The sequence below is a fragment of the Pan paniscus genome, chromosome 5 (assembly GCF_029289425.2).
Source record: "Pan paniscus chromosome 5, NHGRI_mPanPan1-v2.0_pri, whole genome shotgun sequence".
In the NCBI taxonomy this organism is placed as follows: domain Eukaryota; kingdom Metazoa; phylum Chordata; class Mammalia; order Primates; family Hominidae; genus Pan; species Pan paniscus.
In genome coordinates this window covers 100379081-100400953 of record NC_073254.2, presented here as the reverse complement: position 1 = coordinate 100400953, position 21873 = coordinate 100379081, and the positions used below count along the sequence as shown (strand labels likewise).

Here is a 21873-nt window from a genome sequence, read left to right as displayed (position 1 = left end):
ATTGTTTTAAGTTAGATAAAATAAAGCTGAAGGTTTAAGCCAGTTGTGGAAGGTTTGTGAAAAATTAATTGTAAAAGAGATTCTGTGTGTGAACATATTGGCTAAAGTTAAAAGGGCATCATTCAGTTTTTCCATAAATTAAACATTGGAATAAAAGCACAACAGGTTTTTCATAGCACTGATCTGCTCATTAAAAAAAAATGTAAAGGGTTATAAAAGGTTTATGAGACTATTACCTTATGGTCAAATTAATTAAGGTTAAACAGATTTGTTTATAAGGTTTTATTAAAAATTTGGTTTATCAATAATAGCACACTAATGTAAAGGTAAAATTTGGCTTATTTGATATATTAAAATCATACAGGAGTGATGTTGTCTTTGGACTGTATTTGTATAAATATGTTTCATATGTGTTCCAAACTTATGGGAAACTCCTACAATTCCAATATGAATAACTGTATGTTATTAATAATTATAATGGCTACATAAAATCACTGTATGCCACAGAGGTAACCAAATTTCCTTGTCAATTGTGTTTTTGACTGTGGTTTTTTCCTAAGACATTTTATCATTCACAGACAATTGTTGCCTTGTTTTAATCCTCTTCAAAAGGTGGTTTATAATCAGCTATAAGACTTTGACAGGTGCACTTAAATGCAGGTTTCTGATAACTATGGTGATTGTAACATTAGAATAGAGGTAAAAAACTTTCAGGACTCTCATAGACAGGTGAAATGTTCATAAATATCAAGCAGAACAGGAGTTAACTGCATGAACTGAACTAATAGAACACTAAAGTAATCTTGTTGACTTTGCTTCAAACATTGCTGATCCTTTGTTTTGTTTTGCAGCGTCAAGGAAACTTTTGAGGTATTAATAGCTTTTAACAATTGAGTAAAGTATACTCCTGTATTTTACATTACTGGTTTGGCTGTGCCCCCACTCAAATCTCATCTTGAACAGTAGGTTCCATAATTCCCATGTGTCATAGGAGGGACCCAGTGGGAGGTAACTGAATCATGGGGGTGGGTCTTCCCCAGACCATTCACATGATAGTGAATAAGTCTCACAAGATCTGATAGTTTTATAAAGAGGAGTTCCCCTGAACAAAATTTGGAGCGTATTTGTTTCTACCTACTTTCTCCAAATTTGCAAACTAGTTGTGAGTATTCTTAACTTATGACAATATACTTATTAGTGTAAGTGCAATAAGAATCTTTTTGTTTGTTTGTTTCTGGTAACAGGACACAATTGGAGAAACTGGTTATTTTACCAAGTAATACGATTTGGCTGTGTCACCACTCGAATCTCATCTTGAACTGTAGCTCCCGTAATTCCCATATGTCATGGGAGAGACCCGGTGGGAGGTAAGTGAATCATGGGGGCATGTCTTTTCCATGCTGTTCTGTGATAGTGAATAAGTATCATGAGATCTGACGGTTTTATAAAGGGGAGATCCCCTGCACACACTCTCTCTTGTCTGCCACCACACGAGATGTGACTTTGCTCCTCCTTTGTCTTCTGCCATGATTATGAGGCCTCCCCAGCCATGTGGAAGTGTAAGTCCATTAAATCCTTTATCCTTATAAATTACCCAGTTTCAGGTATGTCTTTATCGGAAGTATGAGAACACACTAATACAGTAAATTGGTACCAGTATATCGAGGGAACCCACCCCCAATATATCAATGTAGTTCTTTCTATTTTCCATAAGTTCTGGCCAGCTGAGAAATAAAGAGAGACAGTATAAAGAGAGGAATTTTACAGCTGGGCTGCTGGGGGTGACATCACATATCGGTAGGACTGTGATGCCCACCTGAGCCTCAAACCAGCAAGTGTTTTATTAAGGGTTTCAAAAGGGGAGGGGGTGTAAAACTGGGAGTAGGTACAAAGATCACAGGCTTTAAAAGGCAAAAAGCAGAATAAAGATCACATGCTTCTGAGGGAACAGGACAAAAGGAAAAAGCAGAACCACTGATACGGGTCCAATAAAGGTCACAAGCCAAAGGGCAAAAGGAGAACTACTGATAAGGGTCTATGTTCAGCGATGCATGTATTGTCTTGATAAACATCTTAAACAACAGAAAACAGGGTTTGAGAGCAGAGAACCGGTCTGACCACAAATTTACCAGAGTGGAGTTCTTCCCCACCCTAATAAGTCTGAGGGTACTGCAGGAGACCAGGGCGTATCTCAGTCCTTATCTCAAGCACGTAAGACAGACACTCCCAGAGTGGCCGTTTATAGACCTCCCCCCAGGAATGCATTCCTTTCCCAGGGCATTGATATAAATATTCCTTGCTAGGAAAATGATTTAGCGATATGTCTCCTACTTGCACATCTGTTTATAGGCTCTCTGCAAGAAAAAAATATGGCTCTTTTTGTCCAACCCCACAGGCAGTCAGACCTAATGGTTGTCTTCCCTTGTTCCCTAAAAGTCACTGTTATTCTGTTCTTTTTCAAGGTGCACTGATTTCATATTGTTCAAACACACGTTTTACAATCAATTTGTACAGTTAACACAATTATCACCATGGTGCTGAGGTGAAGTATATCCTCAGCTTATGAAGATAACAGGATTAAGAGATTAAAGATAGGCATAAGAAATTATAAAAGTATTATTTGAGAACCGATAAATGTCCATGAAATCTTCACAATTTATGTTCCTCTGCCGCAGCTCCAGCCGGTCCCTCCCTACTGGTGTTCAGGGTCCCTGACTTCCTGTAACACCAGTAAAGTGAGATGCTATGTGAAAATGTGGAACTGACTTTGGAATTGGGTAATAGGCAGAGGTTGGAACAGTTTGGAGGGCTCAGAAGACAGGAAAATGTGGGAAAGTTTGAAACTTCCTAGAGACTTGTTGAATGGCTTTGACCAAAATGCGGATAGTGATATGGACAATAAGGTCCAGGCTGAGGTGGTCTCAGATAGAGATGAAGAACTTGTTGGGAAATGGAGTAAACGTTACTCTTGTTATACAAGGAGACTGGCGGTATTTTGCTCCTGCCCTAGAGATTTGTGGAATTTTGAACATGAGGGAGATGATTTAGGGTATCTGGTGGAAGAAATTTCTAAGCAGCAAAGCATTCAAGAGGTGACTTGGGTGCTGTTAAAAGCATTCAGTTTTAAAAGGGAAACAGAGCATAAAAGTTTGGAAAATTTGCAGACTGACAATGCAACAGAAAAAAAAAACCCATTTCCTGGGGAGAAATTCAAGCCAGCTGCAGAAATTTGAATAATAAGGAGCCTGATGTTAATCACCAAGACAATGGGAAAATGTCTCCAGGGCATGTCAGAGACCTTCATGGTGGCCCGTTCCACCACAGGCCTAGAGGCCTAGGAGCAAAAAATGGTTTCCTGGGCCAGGCCAGCCCCTGCTGTGTGCAGTCTAGGGACCTGATGCCCTGCATTCTAGCCACTCCAGCCATGGCTAAAAGGGACCAAGGCACAGCTTGGGCTGTGGCTTTAGAGGGTGCAAGCCTCAAGCCATGGCAGCTTCCACATAGTGTTAAGCCTGCAGGTGCAGAAACATCAAGAATTGCAGTTTGGGAACCTAGGCTTAGATTTCAGAGGATGTGTGGAAATATCTGGATGTCCAGGCAGAGGTGTGCTGCAGAGGTAGAACCCTCCTGGAGAAACTGTGCTAGGTCAGTGTGGAAGGAAAATGTAACATGGGAGTCCCCATACAGAGTCCCCACTGGGGTGCTCCCTAGTGGAGCATGCGAAGACGGCCACCGTCCTCTCGACCCCAAAATGGTACATATACTGACAGCTTCCACTGTGTACCTGGAAAAGCCACAGACACTGAATGCCAGCCTGAGAAAGTGGCCAGGAGCAGGGCTGTACCCTGCAAAGCCACAGGGGCAGCTCTGCCCAAGACAATGGGAACCCACCTCTTGCATTAGCCTGACCTGGATGTGAGACATGGAGTCAAAGAAGATCATTTTGGAGCTTTAAGATTTGACTGCCTCGCTAGATTTCAGTCTTGTATGGGCATTGTAGCCCTTCTGTTTTGGCCAATTTCTTCTGTTTGGAACGAGTGTATTTACTCAATGCCTGTAGCTCCACTGTATCTAGGAAGTAACTAACTTGCTTTTGATTTTACAGGCTCACAGGTGTAAGGGACTTGCCTTGTCTTGGATGAGACTTTGGACTGTGGACTTTTTAGTTAATGCTGAAATGAGTTAAGACTTTGGGGGGCTGCTGGGAAGGGATGATTGGTTTTGAAATGTGAGGACATGGTATTTGGGAGGGGCTGGGGTGGAATGATATGGTTTGGCTGTGCCCCCACTCAAATCTCATCTTGAATTGTAGGTTCCATAATTCCCACATCATGGGAGGGACCTGGTGGGAGGTAACTGAATCATGGGGGTGGGTCTTCCCCAGGCTGTTCATGTGACAGTGAATAAGTCTCACGCGATCTGATGGTTTTATAAAGAGGAGTTCCCCTACACATGTTCTCTTTTGCTTGCTGCCTTGTAAGACCTCCCCTGCTCTTCTACCATGATTGTGAGGTCTCTCCAGCCATGTGGAACTGTGAGTCAACTAAACCCCTTTCCTTTATAAATTACTCAATATCAGGTATGTCTTTATCAGCAGTGTGAGAATAGACTAATACACCAAGGCTTTAACTGAAATGGTGTGCTTTCCTTTGAGGAATCAAACTTAACTTATAGAGCCAATAAGAGACCCTTGGGAAAACTGGCCTCATACCTTGTCTACACAGTTCCTGTACAGGGTTCCTGACCTGTGGTAAGTAACAAAATGTCACTGTATGACAGGCCCAGGAGCCCCAAGTTATCTTCAGACCATAAAAGGAGAGGAATTTACCCAACTCCTAGGTCCTTGAGGGTACAAACCCATGGCAGGGCTCAGCTTTTAAGAAGTCTTATCTAAGATTCCTTTCATGGAACAGAGTTCCATCAAAGCCAATTTAAAAACAGCTTATGTGAAAAATAATTATTCTTGCTGCACTTTATACAAATAGGCCAAGTATAATAAAACAACTTGGTCTTACCACTATGTCTTTAGTAAAAATATAAAACTGAAGAGACGAAAAAAATTATGTTTCAAGAACTGTGGTACACTTGTTATTAAATTCTAGTCTCATCAGTTGTTTTTGAGGTTTTTCCTACAATTTAGACTAACCCTGCTTACTCCTGTGAACCAACCAGTGATCTCTGGCTGCTACTCAGAAAAAAAAACAAAAGGGATGGATAATGTAGAAATTAGATCAATATTCTAATTCTGGACACATAGTGGAATCAGCTAGTAACCCCATATCAGCTTGGTTCCAGCAGTTGCTGAGTTCATGGAAAACCTTCTTATTTAGTTTACTTGGGATAATTTTGCTGATCTTGCTTTACCATTGTGAAATATATTGCTGTTGTACTCTTTGTGCAGGAATGCAGAATAGTCTTACTGAATGTTTTCTTAAATACTTATTAATATTCCAGATATCACATTCTGTCAGAACTCAAGAATTATAAATGGCCCTTGACATACCAATGATTTCTGACTGAGCTCCTCTCTACCCTGAATGCAAGACACCCTGACAATTAGGGAGGAATGTCATCGCTTCTTTTCAGCATCAAGAAGTTACAGAAGATTGATCTTCATCCCTCTGTAACCCTTAAGATTAAGGGTTCTTTTAAGGGAGGGGGGAAATGTCAAAGGCGTTTGAACCACAGCAACTCCATCTTGAATAAAGGCTGGGTAAAATAAGGCTGAGACCTACTGGACTGCATTCCCAGACGGTTAGGCATTCCAATTCACAGGATGAGAAAGGAGGTTGGCACAAGGTACAGGTTATAAAGACCTTGCTGATTATACAGGCTGCAGTAAAGAAGCTGGCTAAGACCCACCAAAACCAAGATGGCAATAAGAGTGACCTCAGGTCATCCTGACTGCTACACTCTCACCAGCACCATGACAGTTTACAAGTGCCATACAATGTCAACAAGTTACCCCTATGTGTTCTAAAAAGGGGAGGCATAAATAATCCATCCCTTGTTTAGCATATAATCAAGAAATAACTATAAAAATGGGCAACTACCAGCCCTTGGGGCTGCTCTGTCTATGGAGTAGCCATTCTTTTATTCCTTTACTTTCTTAATAAACTTGCTTTTTCAATTTATGGACTCATCTTGAATTCTTTCTTGCAAGAGATCCAAAAACCCTCTCTTGGGGTCTGAATTGGGACCACTTTCTGGTAACAAATTCTTGTGCTGGATTTCAAAGGAGCATATAGTAGTGGGATAAATTTTTGGTGCTGTAGTCTCAATGCAATCCATTAGATGGTGCTTAGGAGCAATGGCCATTAATTAGGTAAGTTAATACCCCACCATGAGGCTCTTTTGTTCTTCCTCATGTTCCCAGGCATGCTCCGCAGTGGGCGGGGGAGAGACATGGCCCCCTCACCAGGTCTGCTCCTGGGCCTTGGGGGAGCCTCCTTCCAGTCACTGATGCTGTGCCCATGTTTCTTTTGTTAGGTGTTTCAGGTTCTGGGGCCTTCTTGATCAGGGGCTGCAGGAGGAAGATATGCCTCACTATCTCTGGATCAACTCTGTGGAGGTAGGCATACCCTGCTCCCCTCCCACCCCAGCCCAGTAACCTGAAGATCTTGCCCCCTTCTACCTGACTTGAGTGCTGGCCACAGATCTTGGCTACCTACTCCCAAAATGCTGCATGAAGCAGCCCTGGGGGCACTGGGACAGCCTGTGGATTAGGTTGGCATTCCAGCTGTACTGGGAGGATCCAATGTGCTTCCAAGTCACTAGGAAAGTACTCAGGTAGAGCAACATACTCAGGCTGTGCCGCAGGGGCTGTGCTGTGCACTCACTCCTACAGGGTGGCTAAGCGTGACCCTGGGTGGGGCCAGCGGGCAGGAAGGCTTGCAGAATAGATGTGCTCTAGTCCCACAGGGAAGCTGGTTTCACTCTTTCCTAGCTTGAAGGTCAGCTGGGGTCCACACCTCCCAGAAAGGGATGAAGAGCCCTCCCCACAGAGCAGCAGAGCTGCTCTCTGCTGGAGCTCCCCAGTGCACGAAAACTCTTGGGCTCCATGCTGTCCAACGGCCTGTCTCTGCCTGCTCCCCAGGGAGATGCCCCTGCCAGCTCACACATCCATGGGAGACACAGAGTTCTCTAACTAGGATCTAGGATCCCAGAGGCTGGCGGTGAGAGTGAGCCTTCCCTCAGTTCCTCATTCACCCCTTTCCCAAGAGCCATTCGGGGCTGGGAACTAGCCCTGGTATTCAGGTACCCAGCACAGGGCTGCCAGCTTCCTTACTCTTCACCCTTCATTTTAACATTGCCTCTCAACCCAATCTGAGCATTTTCTCTCCGAAGATCTGCCCAGATTATAGTGGTTTACTCTAAAATTTGGTCTCTCTCAGTGGGAGCTGCACTTCCTGGCTGCATCTAGTCAGCCATCTTAACCTTATGTCTCCTTTGATCTTTTTGCTATTAATCAGTGCAGTTTGATAATCACTTCATCTCCTGATATACTTGGCAGTCTCACTATTTCAAAGAAGGGAGAAGTTCAACAATGTACTATGTATAACCCGTAAAGTACTCATGGAATCAATTTTAAAATGGCTATTTTTAGCTCGAATTTTAGATTCTGCAATGAAATTTTATATGCAACCATACTGTCTAAAATGCCTTACCAGAACCATAAAAAGAACAATTAGAAGAACTACTCTTTCCTCACAAAAAGCGAGGAAATATATGAGTAAGTTCTAGATATACATGAATTGGCCGTTCAATAATCCCTCAATGAGGGCTTAGCAAATCTATGTTTTCAGAAAACAGCTCTGTGTTTACTAGAATTTTAAAATGTGACATCTATTTATATACACACAGATATGTTCTGTCCCCTTAAACAAAATGCTCACTTAACCACTAATGCTTCCTACCCCTCTATCCCTGCCCCTAAGCTTCCCAATACTATGTGTTACTTACTCAGCCATTCCACACATGAACAAAGACCAGGCAATGAAAATCAACCCTTAACTCTCAGAGTAATATCTGAAAAGGCTGGGCATTTTCACAGTATTTAAGAAAAAAAAATACACATATATATGGTATATATTTATATATACATATATGACTAACTTTTATTATATTACAAGTTAGTTTAAAAACCTTAAGACAAAGTACAGTCGGCTTAGGCAATCACATATTGCAGCATTATTTTATGAACAGAAGATCACTCAGGGCAGGGGTATCTACACAGTTGGCAAATACTCATTATTCCAGTTTCTTTAGGAAGTCATGTCCTTATTTTAAATATATATTTTAAGTATATTTACTGTCATATTTATTTGCTTCTAAATCCCTGTTTTCTATGAGATCCTGATCTTGCCAAATGGGCTTTTCTCATCATATTTTTCAAAAACGTAGACCCTAAGGTTGATGAATAACAACATGTCAGTATGCCATTAAACAAATTTTTATAGAATTTCAGGCCTTTAACAATATGATTTAATGAAAGTGAAGTTTACTGAAATAATAAAATGAAATGCTTAACAATTCTCCCTAGATCCTTAATTCACTATTAAATAACAGTGTAATTTGCCCCTTTAGCAATTATTTGAAAACACCATGCTTGTAAAACTTTAAAAGTTGTTGTTAATAGAAAGGATCATTTTTTCACTTACTCGAGCAGCTAAAAAGTAAAAGGCATATTAAATCATATAATTATATTTTATCTTCATTTTTTGCGTAATACTAACTACTAACACCCAATTTGGAAAAAAAAAAAGCTTTTAAGTTATTTAGGAATCATTGATATTATCGAACTACTGAGGAATATTTAATTTCCAACACAAAAAATTGTAAGTCATTCAATGATTCTCGAGTAGTTTGTCACTAAGAATAAATTATAGAAGTGAACAAGAAGCAGTAGCTACTGGCGAAGAAACCTCAAATTTTTCTTTGACATTGAAAGGAGTTAACCAGCTTGCTTTAGGCAGAAAGTAAGGGAAGGGTCCCAGGCAAACCTCTGACCCATGTTTTGTGCAGATAAGGGAACATGCACAGGGGGCTTGTCTAAACATGCCCTCAGCAGACTAAGTGCCCACATGCGTCCAGGGGGAATGGGGTGGAGCCACCAGGAATTCCCACCTTATACAAACAGGGAATCCAGCTCCATCAAGCTTTTATATAAAAGCCCTTGTATTCAAAACTGGAAGGGAACAACCAGGAACCTGCTTTACAGGACCTGTCTCTTTGCTGAGAACTTTCCTTTTGCTTAATAAATTCTGTTCCACTCACTCTCTGGTGTCTGCACGCCTAATTTTTCCTGGTTGGGAGACAAGAACCTGGACCTAGCTGAGCTAAAAGAGCAAAAATCCTGTATCAACATTACATTTAAAAAAAAAAATCACTGAACCAAGGAATAGCATTTATGTTCTTGATCTTTTTTAAAGTTCTCAGACATTAAGAGGCCTAAATTTGATTAAGAAAAATTGCTATACAGTCCTAACTCCATTATCACTAATCTCTTAAATTTTAATTGCATACTATGGTGGCTGACATATTCCCATTAAGTAGCATGAAAACTATGTAAGTGAACACCCTGGTTTACATCAAACAACCTCACTTTATGTCTGTTGTCCCACTACAGAAGACAAAGTATATGGTCATCATTATTCCATTACCAGCTTGGGATCTCTCTGACTCTATGCAAGCTTCCTGTTTAGGCAAGTAAATAAGAATTTAGGAGCTTGGTGGGAAAGAGAACAATGTTTTTAACAGTTGGATCAACAACAAGTGGGTCTAATCTACTCACTCCCCACCAGTTCACCTCCCTTTGGCCTGACATAGAAGCTGAAACTATGGTCACTTACTGTATATTTCTGAACACTTCTTCTTGAAAGAAAATTATTGTAATATAGATGCCAGCTCTACTTGATAGACAGATGACCAAAGACTGATGAACACCAATGCAAATGTAATAAAATCACCCTTAAATGCTTGCCTTGTATATGTCATAAAAAGATAAATATAAGTAATCATACTCTACTTCTGTGACACCAAAAAATAAACTTTTACTAATGAAAACCTTCATTAATAACAAAGGGCTTCAGACTCTGTCTATGAAACACTTATCAATTTAAAAATGCTGTACTGCTGGTTTCATAGTTGAAAGGCAAAAAACTTTCAATGAACCAGTACCTGAGAAGCCCATCTATCCTCCCCATTAACTCAAAGCAATTATCCATATGTGTATAATAAGGAATTCTACCCTCTCAGAAGACATTAACTTAAGGCTAAGAGTTTGTCCCTAAGGAAAATAATTCAATAGCTGGTAGTCAGTGAGCCAAGCCTCTGGTTCTAAAGAAATCTTTTAACATATAATGTGAAGTTGATGTTAAAGATAATGCTGCTTTATATTATTAACTAAATGTGTCTTCATCAATAAACAAAATATTTTGTCCCAATTTTGAGTAACAAGGCAAGTAGTAAGAAAAGTCATACAAATGAATGTTTAAGTACTTAGCAAATCTCTTCAAATAGCCTAACCAGCATTTCAAAATAAGACATTTGTTCTAAAAAGAAAAATTAAAATTGGGTTTACTCTAAGGAGAAATTGTTTTTAAATGTTTTTCCTAATTCCCACTTGTTTTTTTCCTTAGTTTATATTTGAAGAATCTCTTTCTTAATTATGTATTGTGTTGATCGCCCAAATATCTTCTAGTAGCAACAGTAAAGCTACAGTTAGCTATGATATCCTTGGAGAAAATTAACAGCATAAGCAGAAAATTCATATATCACACCTCATTTAATTACACTGTTTAAAAAAGTATCAATTTAAAAAGTTAATTCATATATTCTTCAGGTTGAAAAGTTAATGTAGGGAGAATCAACATCCCTTACTACACACACACATATACACACACACAGAGAGACACACTTATCCCTTATACTGACAGAAGATCCACTTTACAAATGCTTTTCGAATGGTATTAAGCAATTTCATAGTATTTTTAATGAGTATCATCTTTGATCAACCCCAAGGGGGGAAAAAAAGATTTGCCTACATCAAACCTCATTCCCTCACTTTCATCTAATATTACAGCATACTTCTATTTTAGTCTACTAGGATGGAGAAAGCCTTCATAAGCACAAATTACCCAAAATAATGCTTAGTTTACCCATGGTGACAAAAAATATTATAGTTTTGCTGCAAAGGTCCACATGTTCACAAGACTGGCATGGAGGACACTGCCCGGAAAGTTGTTTGTTTGTTTGTTTGTTTTTTAAAGCAGAAAGAGCAGCAAGAGGACAGGCAGAAAGGAGAAAAGATACTGTAGTTCTCTGAACAGATATAACAGTATCCATGCTTACTACCAGAAGGATTCACCCATGCTACTGTGGCTCCCATGACTCAGTATAGATATAGGTTAGTAAAGGTCCTATTTTTATAAAGTACATGGGTTTTATTAAAATTGAAACTGCATTTAATTTATTAGGTAAATTGATAACAGAATACATAATTAGGCATTCCATCATATTAGAAGACTATTTTATCAACATTTATGCAGTACTTCATTATTTTAATGTACTTGAACTGTGTATTGGGACTGCCACAGAAAAGCTGGTTTTAATAAAATTTAGAATTGTGCGATGTTGGAATATTACTCACAAAATACACTCAAGTTGTTCAGCTATGTACACTTAGGTAGAACTCTATGCCCAGAAAAGTTCATGGTTAAAAAATAAAGCATAAATTTTGTGTCAGAGTGCAGAGGCAGGAGATTCTTCAGTAATGAGCTGAAAAGGCAAGATTAAGTTTCAATTTTTTTAACTGCTAATATAAATTAGAGTTAACCATTGCTATTAGAAAAAAGACTAGCAGAACAAGAAGAAAAATGCAACACTTAAAAATACAAGCCATCTCAGAGAAAACATTGTCTGAGTGGTTCTGAAACCACCTAATAATACAGGCATGGTGACTATTTTATGCTATTGCTTTTTGAAGCCCAGAATTTAAATCAATCCAGAAAAGAAATGAAAATGTGTTACAATTAAGAGAGCAAACTAATCCTGTCAAAAGACAGGAAATAATGAGGACTTGTTTTAAGCAATGGCACAATTACAAATGTGGATGATACAAATATAGGTTTAGAAATGTTAGTCACCTTAAGGCATTTTTAAAAACATAAATATTTAGATCCCCTTTAAAGAACAGTCATGAATTATATCCTTTTCAGCTAATAATTTTGATAAAGACAAATAGACTCTTTGTGCCATCTGAAATCTAAACTGTCTTAAACAGCAAATGTCATTATCTGATCCTCTAAAGGATTAAAACAAAAAAGTTATGTCTCTTCAAATGAATCAAGAAGCAAAAATAAAGTCACTTCTTTAAGTTAACTTGAAAGAAAATGATCAAACATCCAAGATTTTCCAATCAAATGGAAATTTTCAGATATCTTAAAGACTCACATTAATATTGATAGATTTGAAAAATCAAAACAATTATCAACTAGATGATTTCTGCTTTTAACCTTCATTTTCAAATTCTTGTTTTTGCAGCAAGTGCTGATTTTAACTTGTCTTAATTTTCACAAGTGTTTAACTTCAAAATGAGGAGAAAATGCATCAGCAGTAGTGAATCTCTATTTTAATGTCTATTTTAAACTCGACTATATTTTAGTGAGCTGTGAACTCATTCATGAAAATAGATAATGGCCCTCATAACAAAACACAAACTGAGTTGATCTGTAAGTTTAATTACCCTAAATTACCAAACCAAAATGAGCTATCAACATCACCAACATTATTGCCTACAAAGGGCATGACAAAATGAGAAATTTAGTTCTGTCTCCAGGAGGCAGACCCATCCTGTTACTGATTGTGAATGCAATGCTGACAAAACATGGCTAACATTTCTTGGCAAATTGAATATGTGTCTTCATTTTTGCCTAAAATGTTGTACAGGGTGGCCAAGAGAATCAGCCAGGTTATGGATACATTATCTGCTGTCTTTCATGTATAAAATTTTAAATAACCTTATTGTAGTTAGAAAATTTTGAAGATAAGGCTGTACATTTTAAAATATACGTACTGAAATACAATCATTTCATACCAAATAAGAAAATAAAATATTTTAAATCCACTATAATTTTCTTTGAAGATACAGCCATATTTTCAAGGATCAATGCAATGAATGGAAACTACAACTTTTAAGGTATTAAAAAACAACGAAAAGGGACCAAGTCATAGAAATCACCATTAACTTTTTAAATAAAGTAATGCTTTCCTTCAGAGAATCTATTTTACTAATTAATAGTCCATTCAGTCTACAAAACTTCATTGGTAAATATGTAAATATAAATGTCTTCCTTAGCTTACTGGGGTGACAACAGAGAAAGAGTAGAGGAGCTTGGTATGAATGCACCTTTGAATTCAAGGGGGACTACTTATGACTACAGAAATACCAAGAATTGCATGAGAGAAACTGGGGCACTTATTACTCAGGGAGATGAAATATGATCTTTTTTCTGACTGGCTTAAATCCAGAAAGACTTCAAAAAGAATGATGACAATTCATGATAAATTCAATACCAAAAAGAGGGATGGAAAATAAGCAGTGAACCCAATGTTAGTATCAATTACATTCTAGTAATGTCAGTTTCAGTATCATTACTGATTAATACAGAAAAATTAAATAATCTGAATACCCCAATACAATGCTGCTTTCACTTCTGTAATAAGAGCAATGAATCAAAATATGCCATACCTGTAGAAGACCGACACTAACCTGCGGAAAAACCAAATCTTATGCGGTGAGGTGGCATTGGTTTTAAAATCATCCCACATGACAATTCTGAGTAAGTAACCACCATCACTATGAATGGTAAATGCCAAAACTCAAATGTACATGATAAAGGAATTATGTCAAAATAAGTAATATGAAATCTTTGCAAAACAACTTTATAAGCAAAATGGGTTTTTTAATTTAAAACAACTAGGAAGATTTAAAAGAATAACCATGTCATGTGAGAGAAACATCTACATATAATAAAGCTTTTAATTATTAAAAAAGTGACATGTATGTACATAAAAATGAAGAAACAATTAGAAAATACAAATCAATAAAAGACTTATAGTGCAAGTTTCTTTCCCTATGCCTAGATGTATGTATATATAAAGTTTTTTTCTTTTTTCTTTTCACAACATTGAGCAAGTAAAGTACCTGTAGGTTTGCATAGAGGTGAGTTTTCATTTACTATTTTATTCATGCAAATATTACAATGTTATCAACTACTCTTTTAATGATTTTGATAAATCCATAACATTCATCAAGTGGACAAATCATAACTTATTAAAATATATTCCTGTTGTTGTCATTAATAATGTGTCTGATATTCCCCTATCGAACGAACAACACTGAGAAGAATACATATTTTTGTGTTTAACTCCTAAGTGAGGATTCCTAGAATTCTTTAATCAAAGGAAATCTACACTTTGAAGAGTCTCGATACACATTCTCAATCTGATATCCTGGAAACGTGAATCAATTTCTATTAATACATTCACATTCTACATCATCTCAGCAGAAAATAAAATTCATTTTTAAGCAGTCCCACTCTTATAAGTAACAGATGATATTACATTTTTAAAATTAGCATTTTATCAATAGTAAGTGGCATATTTTTTCATGTTTGCTGGCTATAGTTATAAAACTAATCTGTTTCTGACCCTTTAAATAAAGGCCCTATTAATTTCTGTATTGACATTTAAGAATGCTTAATAGAGTACACGTTAGTTCTCTGTCATGTGTTACAACATATTCTCATTTGTCATTGTTTTTAAAATCATGCTTGTTTTTGCCATACAAAAATTTCCATTTTATGCAAATATATTTCTCTGTAACAGTATGATTGAGTCTGCTGCCTTTTAATTTTCTGACTAAAAATGTCTTGCCCATCCCAATATAAGCTATTTTCTACCTTTTCCTTTTAGATTTAGTGGTTTTCTTTTTTTTTTCTAAGTTCATTTAGAGTTTATTAGGAAAATGGAAAAAAGAGGTCAGGTTTGATAGATGTTTAAAAACCGACTGCTAGATGGTTTGGAGGGGAAGGGAGAGAATGAGGACAGGGAGAGGCGCAGGGAGGAGAGGGAGAAGACAGGCAGGCTGCCAGGGAGGACTGCAAATTGAGGAAATAAATGGCATTCTATGCCAAGTGAATAGCATTAAGAGATCAAACCTAGCTCTAACTACTTCATTCCTCTCCTTTCCTTGAAAGTCAAGTTTCTTGAAATGGTAGTCTATATTCATCGGTTCAAGTCTTCACTACTTACTCACTCACCAGTCTAAATGTTGTCTGGCTTCCTGGCCACCCTTCTGTTTTCATCAGTCACCAGTGTCTTCCAGTTGCTACATGCAAGGTAGGACCATTAGTCTTTAGCTGTCTTAAATTCTGGAAGCATTTAATATTCTTGGCCATATATGCTATTGTCAAACTCTTCTGCACTTGTCTCATGTAATGGCTCTCTCCTACTCCCTTCCTTTTCTGAAGCCACTCCCTCTCACTCTGCTTCATAACTTCCTTTCTTTCTCTTAAATGTTGGTGTGGCTTCTTCTTCAACCCAGGCAGCTTCTTCTTCAGAAACTTTCCCTTCTTAAGATTATCTCTTCCTGTGTGACCCTATCTATACCCATGAACTCAGCCACCAGTATATCAGTATAAGAGAATGAATCCTTACCCATTTCCTACACCTTAGATTCTCTCCTGAGCTCCAGAAACACATTTTCATCCCCATTTCAGATACAAATCTAAAACGCACTCATTATCTTACACACACACACACACACACACGCATACACCTGTTCTTCAATGATATTCTCCATCTCAGTGAAACTGCACCTCTATTCAAAAATCATCCAACCTAGAAACCAAGCTATGCTTTATTCTTGACTTCTGTCTGCCTCTCCCTCATCCACTTCAATCCCCACCCCACTCCTGTGAGTCAGCAAGTCTTTCATTCAGATTCTCTCTCCTACTATCTGAAAAATTCACCTTTCTCTAACCTACTCCCATGTCCTTGGTTTAGAAGACCGTCAAATCTCACCTAGTTTAATCACATACAGTAATGAGTCACAAGGACAGGAATACATTTTGAGAAATGCATTAAGCAATTTTGTGGTTGTGCAAACATCACAGACTATACTTTCACAAACCTAGATGATATATGTTTTTTATTTATATACATATTTTTTCACATGGAAAACCAAATATCCCAGAACCAGCATTAAATATCAATCATTTCCCATACTTGATCTGCAATGCCCACATCAAGCACCATATTATTAGGTTTCTATTTATGCTCCACTATGATCTCATGGGACCAACATCTTCTATGTGGTCCATTGTTGACCAAAATGTTGTTTTGCAGTCTGTGACTAGCTTTTTAGCAATTCTCCATCACTTCCTCTCTCACTCCTCCCCAGTGTATCCTCTACACAACTACCTAGGAGTTTTTCTAACTTTTAAATCTATATTAATCTCCTGCTTAAAATTCTTCACTTATATTCTTTTGCCTTAAATAATTATAGTAATATTTTCAGCTCCTACTACTTTCTATTTGCCAAGAACTCCATAAAGTATATTTTATATATATTACACGAGAAAACTGGAAGTTACATCTAAGTGAGCTGGCTTTACTCTGTCATATCTATTTCCTCCACATAAAAACAAATTCCTTAATATTTAAGATTCTTTAGGATCTAATTCTTACCTACTTGTCAACGTTTACCTTACGCTACAGCCTCACATGCTAGTCTTTAAACACACAAAACCACTTTAATTCCTTCAATAGCAAATCCTTTGCCTAATTCCTTATTCATATAGTTCATTCTGCCTGAAATACCCACCTACCTTCACTCCCAAGTTAATACTTATCCTTCATGAGTCAATTTAGCTGCCACATATGGGTTAAATGAGCAAGTATTTTATAATCCTATAGTTCTCTGAATATTCCATTCTAACATGTACTATAACTACCTGTTTATCATCGACTTCTTCTAATAAACTCTAAGTGTCTCTAAAACAAGGACACCAATTCTTGGATGAAATGCCCATATTAAGGCTATCCCCAGAATACTTAATAAAGGATGGTTATAAGAAATAGTTATCATTCAGGAAATAGCCAGTAGGCCAGTGTGATCTGCATACTGGAGTCAAAAAGGGATGTGAGAAATAACACTGGAAGACTGGTGTGAGTAGATCAGGATCTTGAATGCCGACATAAAGATTTTTTTGCTAGACCCAATGAGGATCCATTGGATGCTTTCAAACAGACAATGGACGAAATTTGATGTGTGTTTTAAGAAAATAATAAATAGTAATTAGATGAGAGGTGAACAGCTGGAGACAAAGATAAGGAGACAGTTTAGGATGGGTCTGGCGGCTCACGCCTGTAATCCCAGCACTTTGGGAGGAAGAGGCAGGAGGATCACTTGAGGTCAGGAGTTCGAGACCAGCCTGACCAACATGGTGAAACCCCTGTCTCTACTAGAAATACAAAAAATTAGATGGGCGTGGCAGCAGGTACCTGTAATTACAGCTACTTGGGAGGCTGAGGCAGGAGAATCACTTGAACCCGGGAGGCAGAGGTTGCAGTGAGCCGAGATCGCACCACTGCACTCCAGCCTGGGTGATGGAGCCAGAGCAAGACTCTGTCTCAAAAAAACAAAACAAAACAAAAAACAAACAAACAAACAAACAAAAAGGAGACAGTTTAAAAGGTCCAGAAAAAGTTGAAGAGAAATAGAGTTCATTTTTATATTAGCTGATTTCCATAAACTAGCAAATAACCATGTGCATATGCCTACCTTTTCTCATTGTTTCACATTCAAATTTTTCCAGATAATCATTTTATTACACAAATGTTTTATCTCTACCAAAATAAGCATAATGTTGGAATTTTGGGTCTAAAGCTCAACAGGTCAAACCTTGAAAGTTTCAAATTTGAAGGTTTCAAGAGTAACCATGCAAATGGTTGAGACGTCCCAGGAAAGAATGGGGAAAGGCACTTTGGGAGGCCGAGGTGGGTGGATCACAAGGTCAGGAGTTCAAGACCAGCCTGGCCAAGATGGTGAAACCTCGTGCCTACTAAAACTACAAACATTAGCTGGGCAGGGTGGCAGGTGCCTGTAATCCCAGCTACTCAGGAGGCTGAGGCAGGGAATTGCTTGAACCCGGCAGGCGGAGGTTGCAGTGAGCCGAGATTGCGCCACTGCACTCCAGCCTGGGCGACAGAGCGAGACTCCCTCTCAAAAAAAAGAATGGGGAAAGGGTTGGAGGTGGAAACTAAACAAGCAAAGGAGAAGATGACATGGAAGCAGACCAGGTGTGGTTAGGGCAAGGAGAAGAACCAACAGAGTATAACATGGATTTAACTACAAACAGTAATGAAGCAGCCCAATCCACAATATATCCCCAGAGTGATTTAGACTTTGGTTCCTATCTGTGGTCACAGAAGCTGTTTACAGAATACTAAACAGGCTTCAGGAAGAAACTTCAGGAAGTTTTAAAATGCCATCCTATATCCAAACACTCCACATTAAACTGTTTTTCTGATGCTCTGGCTCCATCTTTTAGTACAGAAGTATACTTCTCCTGATTGTTTTATCTGTTGCTATTAGGAAAGGTTTTGCATCACTGGTAAATTTTTTGTTAACTGAGATTATAAAATTGCAGTAAACTACTCATCAAATTACTAATCTGATAGTTTTCTCTGATGACAATTTACCAGCATGGCAATTTTAATTAAACATGTTTTCCAGAATGGTAAAAATTCAAGACCTTTTCCCCTCTTTTCAGATTGATATCTTTAAACAAAGTGCTTGGAAATTTAGTAGTAATAAGTTTATAAGAAAAAATCCTTCTCCATAAACTATTCTAACATGAAACACTGAAAAAAGCAAAAATTCCTTTAACTTGAAAGTTATTAAAAGTTTTCTTTTACATAATGACTTGTATAGGCCCTATAAAAATCCTTTGAACTATTAGAATCTGATAATCTTAAAAAATATATGTTGGTATCCACAGTTTCTGAGTTATTATGCTAAGAAAAGAGACCGCACAGAAAGGATGTAACAATGGTATGGAAACTTACCATCCTCTCCAATTGGACTCTTTATTGCAGACTTATTGCTTCCATGTGATTTAAAAAAAAAAAAAAAAAAACTCAAATCTTAAGCCAACCACATCCCTAAAATTTCTGGCACTCTTTTTAAGCACTGAATCCAAAGCAGGAGAAAAAAACAATAACTTTAAAAAAAATTATCACACAACTCTTATCAGACTCAGGATTTGTTTTTTCATTATGCAGGTGTGTTGGAAATTAATAATAAAGGCTGATTTACAATCCTTAAAAAAATTTACTCTATTTAAACCAGCCAAAATACCATAAACTATTTGGTCTTAATATTTAAATAAATAATAGCTATGTTGAACATTACATTCTAGAATATGTACATTAATTTGGGGGATATTAAAATAGATGAGGTTAACACTTTTGCACACTAAAGGCTTTCTTAAAAAAAACCTGGGGTTACATAAAGCTGAAGAATACAAGCATCAAATAAAATTCATTCATATAATTTTCTGAAACAATAAAATCTTTGCTTAAAATACACAATAAAAAGAACAATGAATTATCTAAACTCTATAGTCATTGCACTTTTCCACAAATTACAGTGCACAATTCATGACTCCCTAAAAGAAGCATTTTAAGTTATAGTATGTGTCAAGTAAAAGAAAAGAATGAAAAAGTTCCCATACCCTAAAGTGAGAACAGATGGGAATGTAAGATAAGAAGAGAGAGTGAAGCTTTAGATGACTGACCAAGAAATCTTCCCCAGAGTGGGGCCAAATATACCAGACCTCAGCTTGCTCTGCCTTCCAGTTAATTTCCAAATTAAATCCAATAGAAACATAAAGCACTTCGTAAATTAGATGCACTGTTTTTTATTTTTGTAATCATTTATTTCTCTCTATATATATGTTTTATGAAGAAACTTTAAATAAATAAGTTTAAAAATTATGTCTAATCAATATAAAATAGTCTTCTAATCACTTTTGTGAGTTTACCATTATTTCAAACCAAGACTGTTAACAATAAATTTCTGTAAAATGGTAAAATAAATAGGCTTACAAAAAAAAAAAGTAGCAGGAATGAAACAAACCTAAGATGTGGGCACTGAATTCCTTGCACGATGAAAGAGCCATCTGCTATAAACTAGAGTTTTGTAAATAAATTATGACTCCATCGTATATTCATTTCTTTCATATTTGATCTGTATACTAAAATAAGCTTTAAATAGTAATGCCAATACCACTTCTTATAAAAATGTTCCTTTATTTGATATTTAATTTTATATAGCATAATTTTTCTATCTAAAAATACCAATTATAAACTTAAAAGAATACTCTCCATAGTGCTGTATTCTCTTCAATATTTTTTATTTTAATATAGGTAGTAACTTAAACTTTTGAATAAAACAGCATAGTTCATATTTTCAGGTGTTTTCAGATTTTAATGTATTTAAAAACAATAATTTTACTATTAATACTCATTCTCTTAAAATATTTTAAAAGCAATTTTGTAGGATTAACCGTGAGCTTTTAAAAAGCTACCAGATATCTTCTATCAAAAATCGCCTGTGGAGCAAACGTTTTTTTCATTTCCTTTGACATAAAACTTGCATTTGTTGAAACAACAATAACTTCATATTTTAATCAAAAGTACTCAAATTTATACATCATTCTCATCCACGATTTAAAACATCTTTTCCAAGATAACAATGAAAGAGTTGTCCGTGTACATTTTCTCTGCTGTCCCAGAAAGTTGGCTTTCAATATCTTAACCCTGTTTTATCTTTTTTAACCTTACAAAATATACCCCAAAAAAGAAATAGAGAAATATGAATCATGCTAAGTGGTGAAAGCAGTTGTACCTCAAACTTAGGTGATTTCTTTCAGTTTAAACAACCCAAGGCACTGGTAATTTGATACAGGTTTCACTTATAATATGGAACAAGGCTTTCCATAGAGAGGAAGCTCAATACAGCATATTGCATAGTTGAATATCTGCATGAAAGAGTTACTGAAAGGTATATTTTATTACTCAGATTACTCAAAATTATATGGGAAAATTATCAATGAAAAAAATTTTTCAAGTGTCTAGTTTTTTTTCTAATCTTCTTTATCAGTAGATAAAAGCCATAACACGCAAACATTTATGGATATCATGCTCACTAAATTTTACTAAAATTCATTTTCTATACTTTCTATTTGTGCAAATAAAATCTGAATTAAGCAAAAACACTGTGTACCTTTCAAATTTCTCATATTAATAAATCCAAACTCAAATTATCCAAAATATTAAATATAATTCCTCCATCAAATATTACACTATTGTCTCAAGTCATTCTGTGGTTAGCTGGTGAATAATTTTGCCATGAACAACAGAACATTCTATAATGGGTCCAAAACTTCTATTATCTTCCTCGTGGAAGGCAGGGGATTTTGAATAAAGAGTGCATGTGCACACACTTAACATTTATTCAAGACTCCTGTCTAATCCCAGATATTCCACTGTCTTTATAAAATGGGTAAGTCACAAACACTCTGGATGACACTCATCTGTAAAAAGAATGCAGTTGGTTTAGATCAATATTTCTCAAAATATAGACTAGGGACACCTGAGGACCTATGAACACATTCCTGGGAGTCTGAGAGTGCTACAAGATGCTTTGTTTTGGTGTCTTCATATTATTATATAAATACGATTATATTCTGATACTCTCATTGACAATTTTTGCAACTGACAATTATCACATAATTTCAGGAT

At 36.8% G+C, this 21873-nt stretch overlaps 1 protein-coding gene across 5 annotated transcripts in view; it reads right to left on the bottom strand.

Annotated features, from left to right (window-relative positions):
• Nucleotides 1–21873, bottom strand: part of BCKDHB (branched chain keto acid dehydrogenase E1 subunit beta) — a 253397-nt gene that overhangs the window by 61890 nt on the left and 169634 nt on the right. Inside the window, exon 10 of one of the 5 annotated variants that reach the window (XM_034962429.3) lies at nt 14986–15391. The exons of 3 other annotated variants lie outside the window; for them this stretch is intronic. In XM_034962429.3, the coding sequence (XP_034818320.1) occupies nt 15368–15391 (24 nt within the window). In that variant the 3' untranslated portion in view covers nt 14986–15367. Of the gene's footprint in view, nt 1–14985; nt 15392–16502; nt 21666–21873 lie in introns of those variants that run through there. One more of the 5 variants, XM_034962428.3, reaches the window with a different exon arrangement.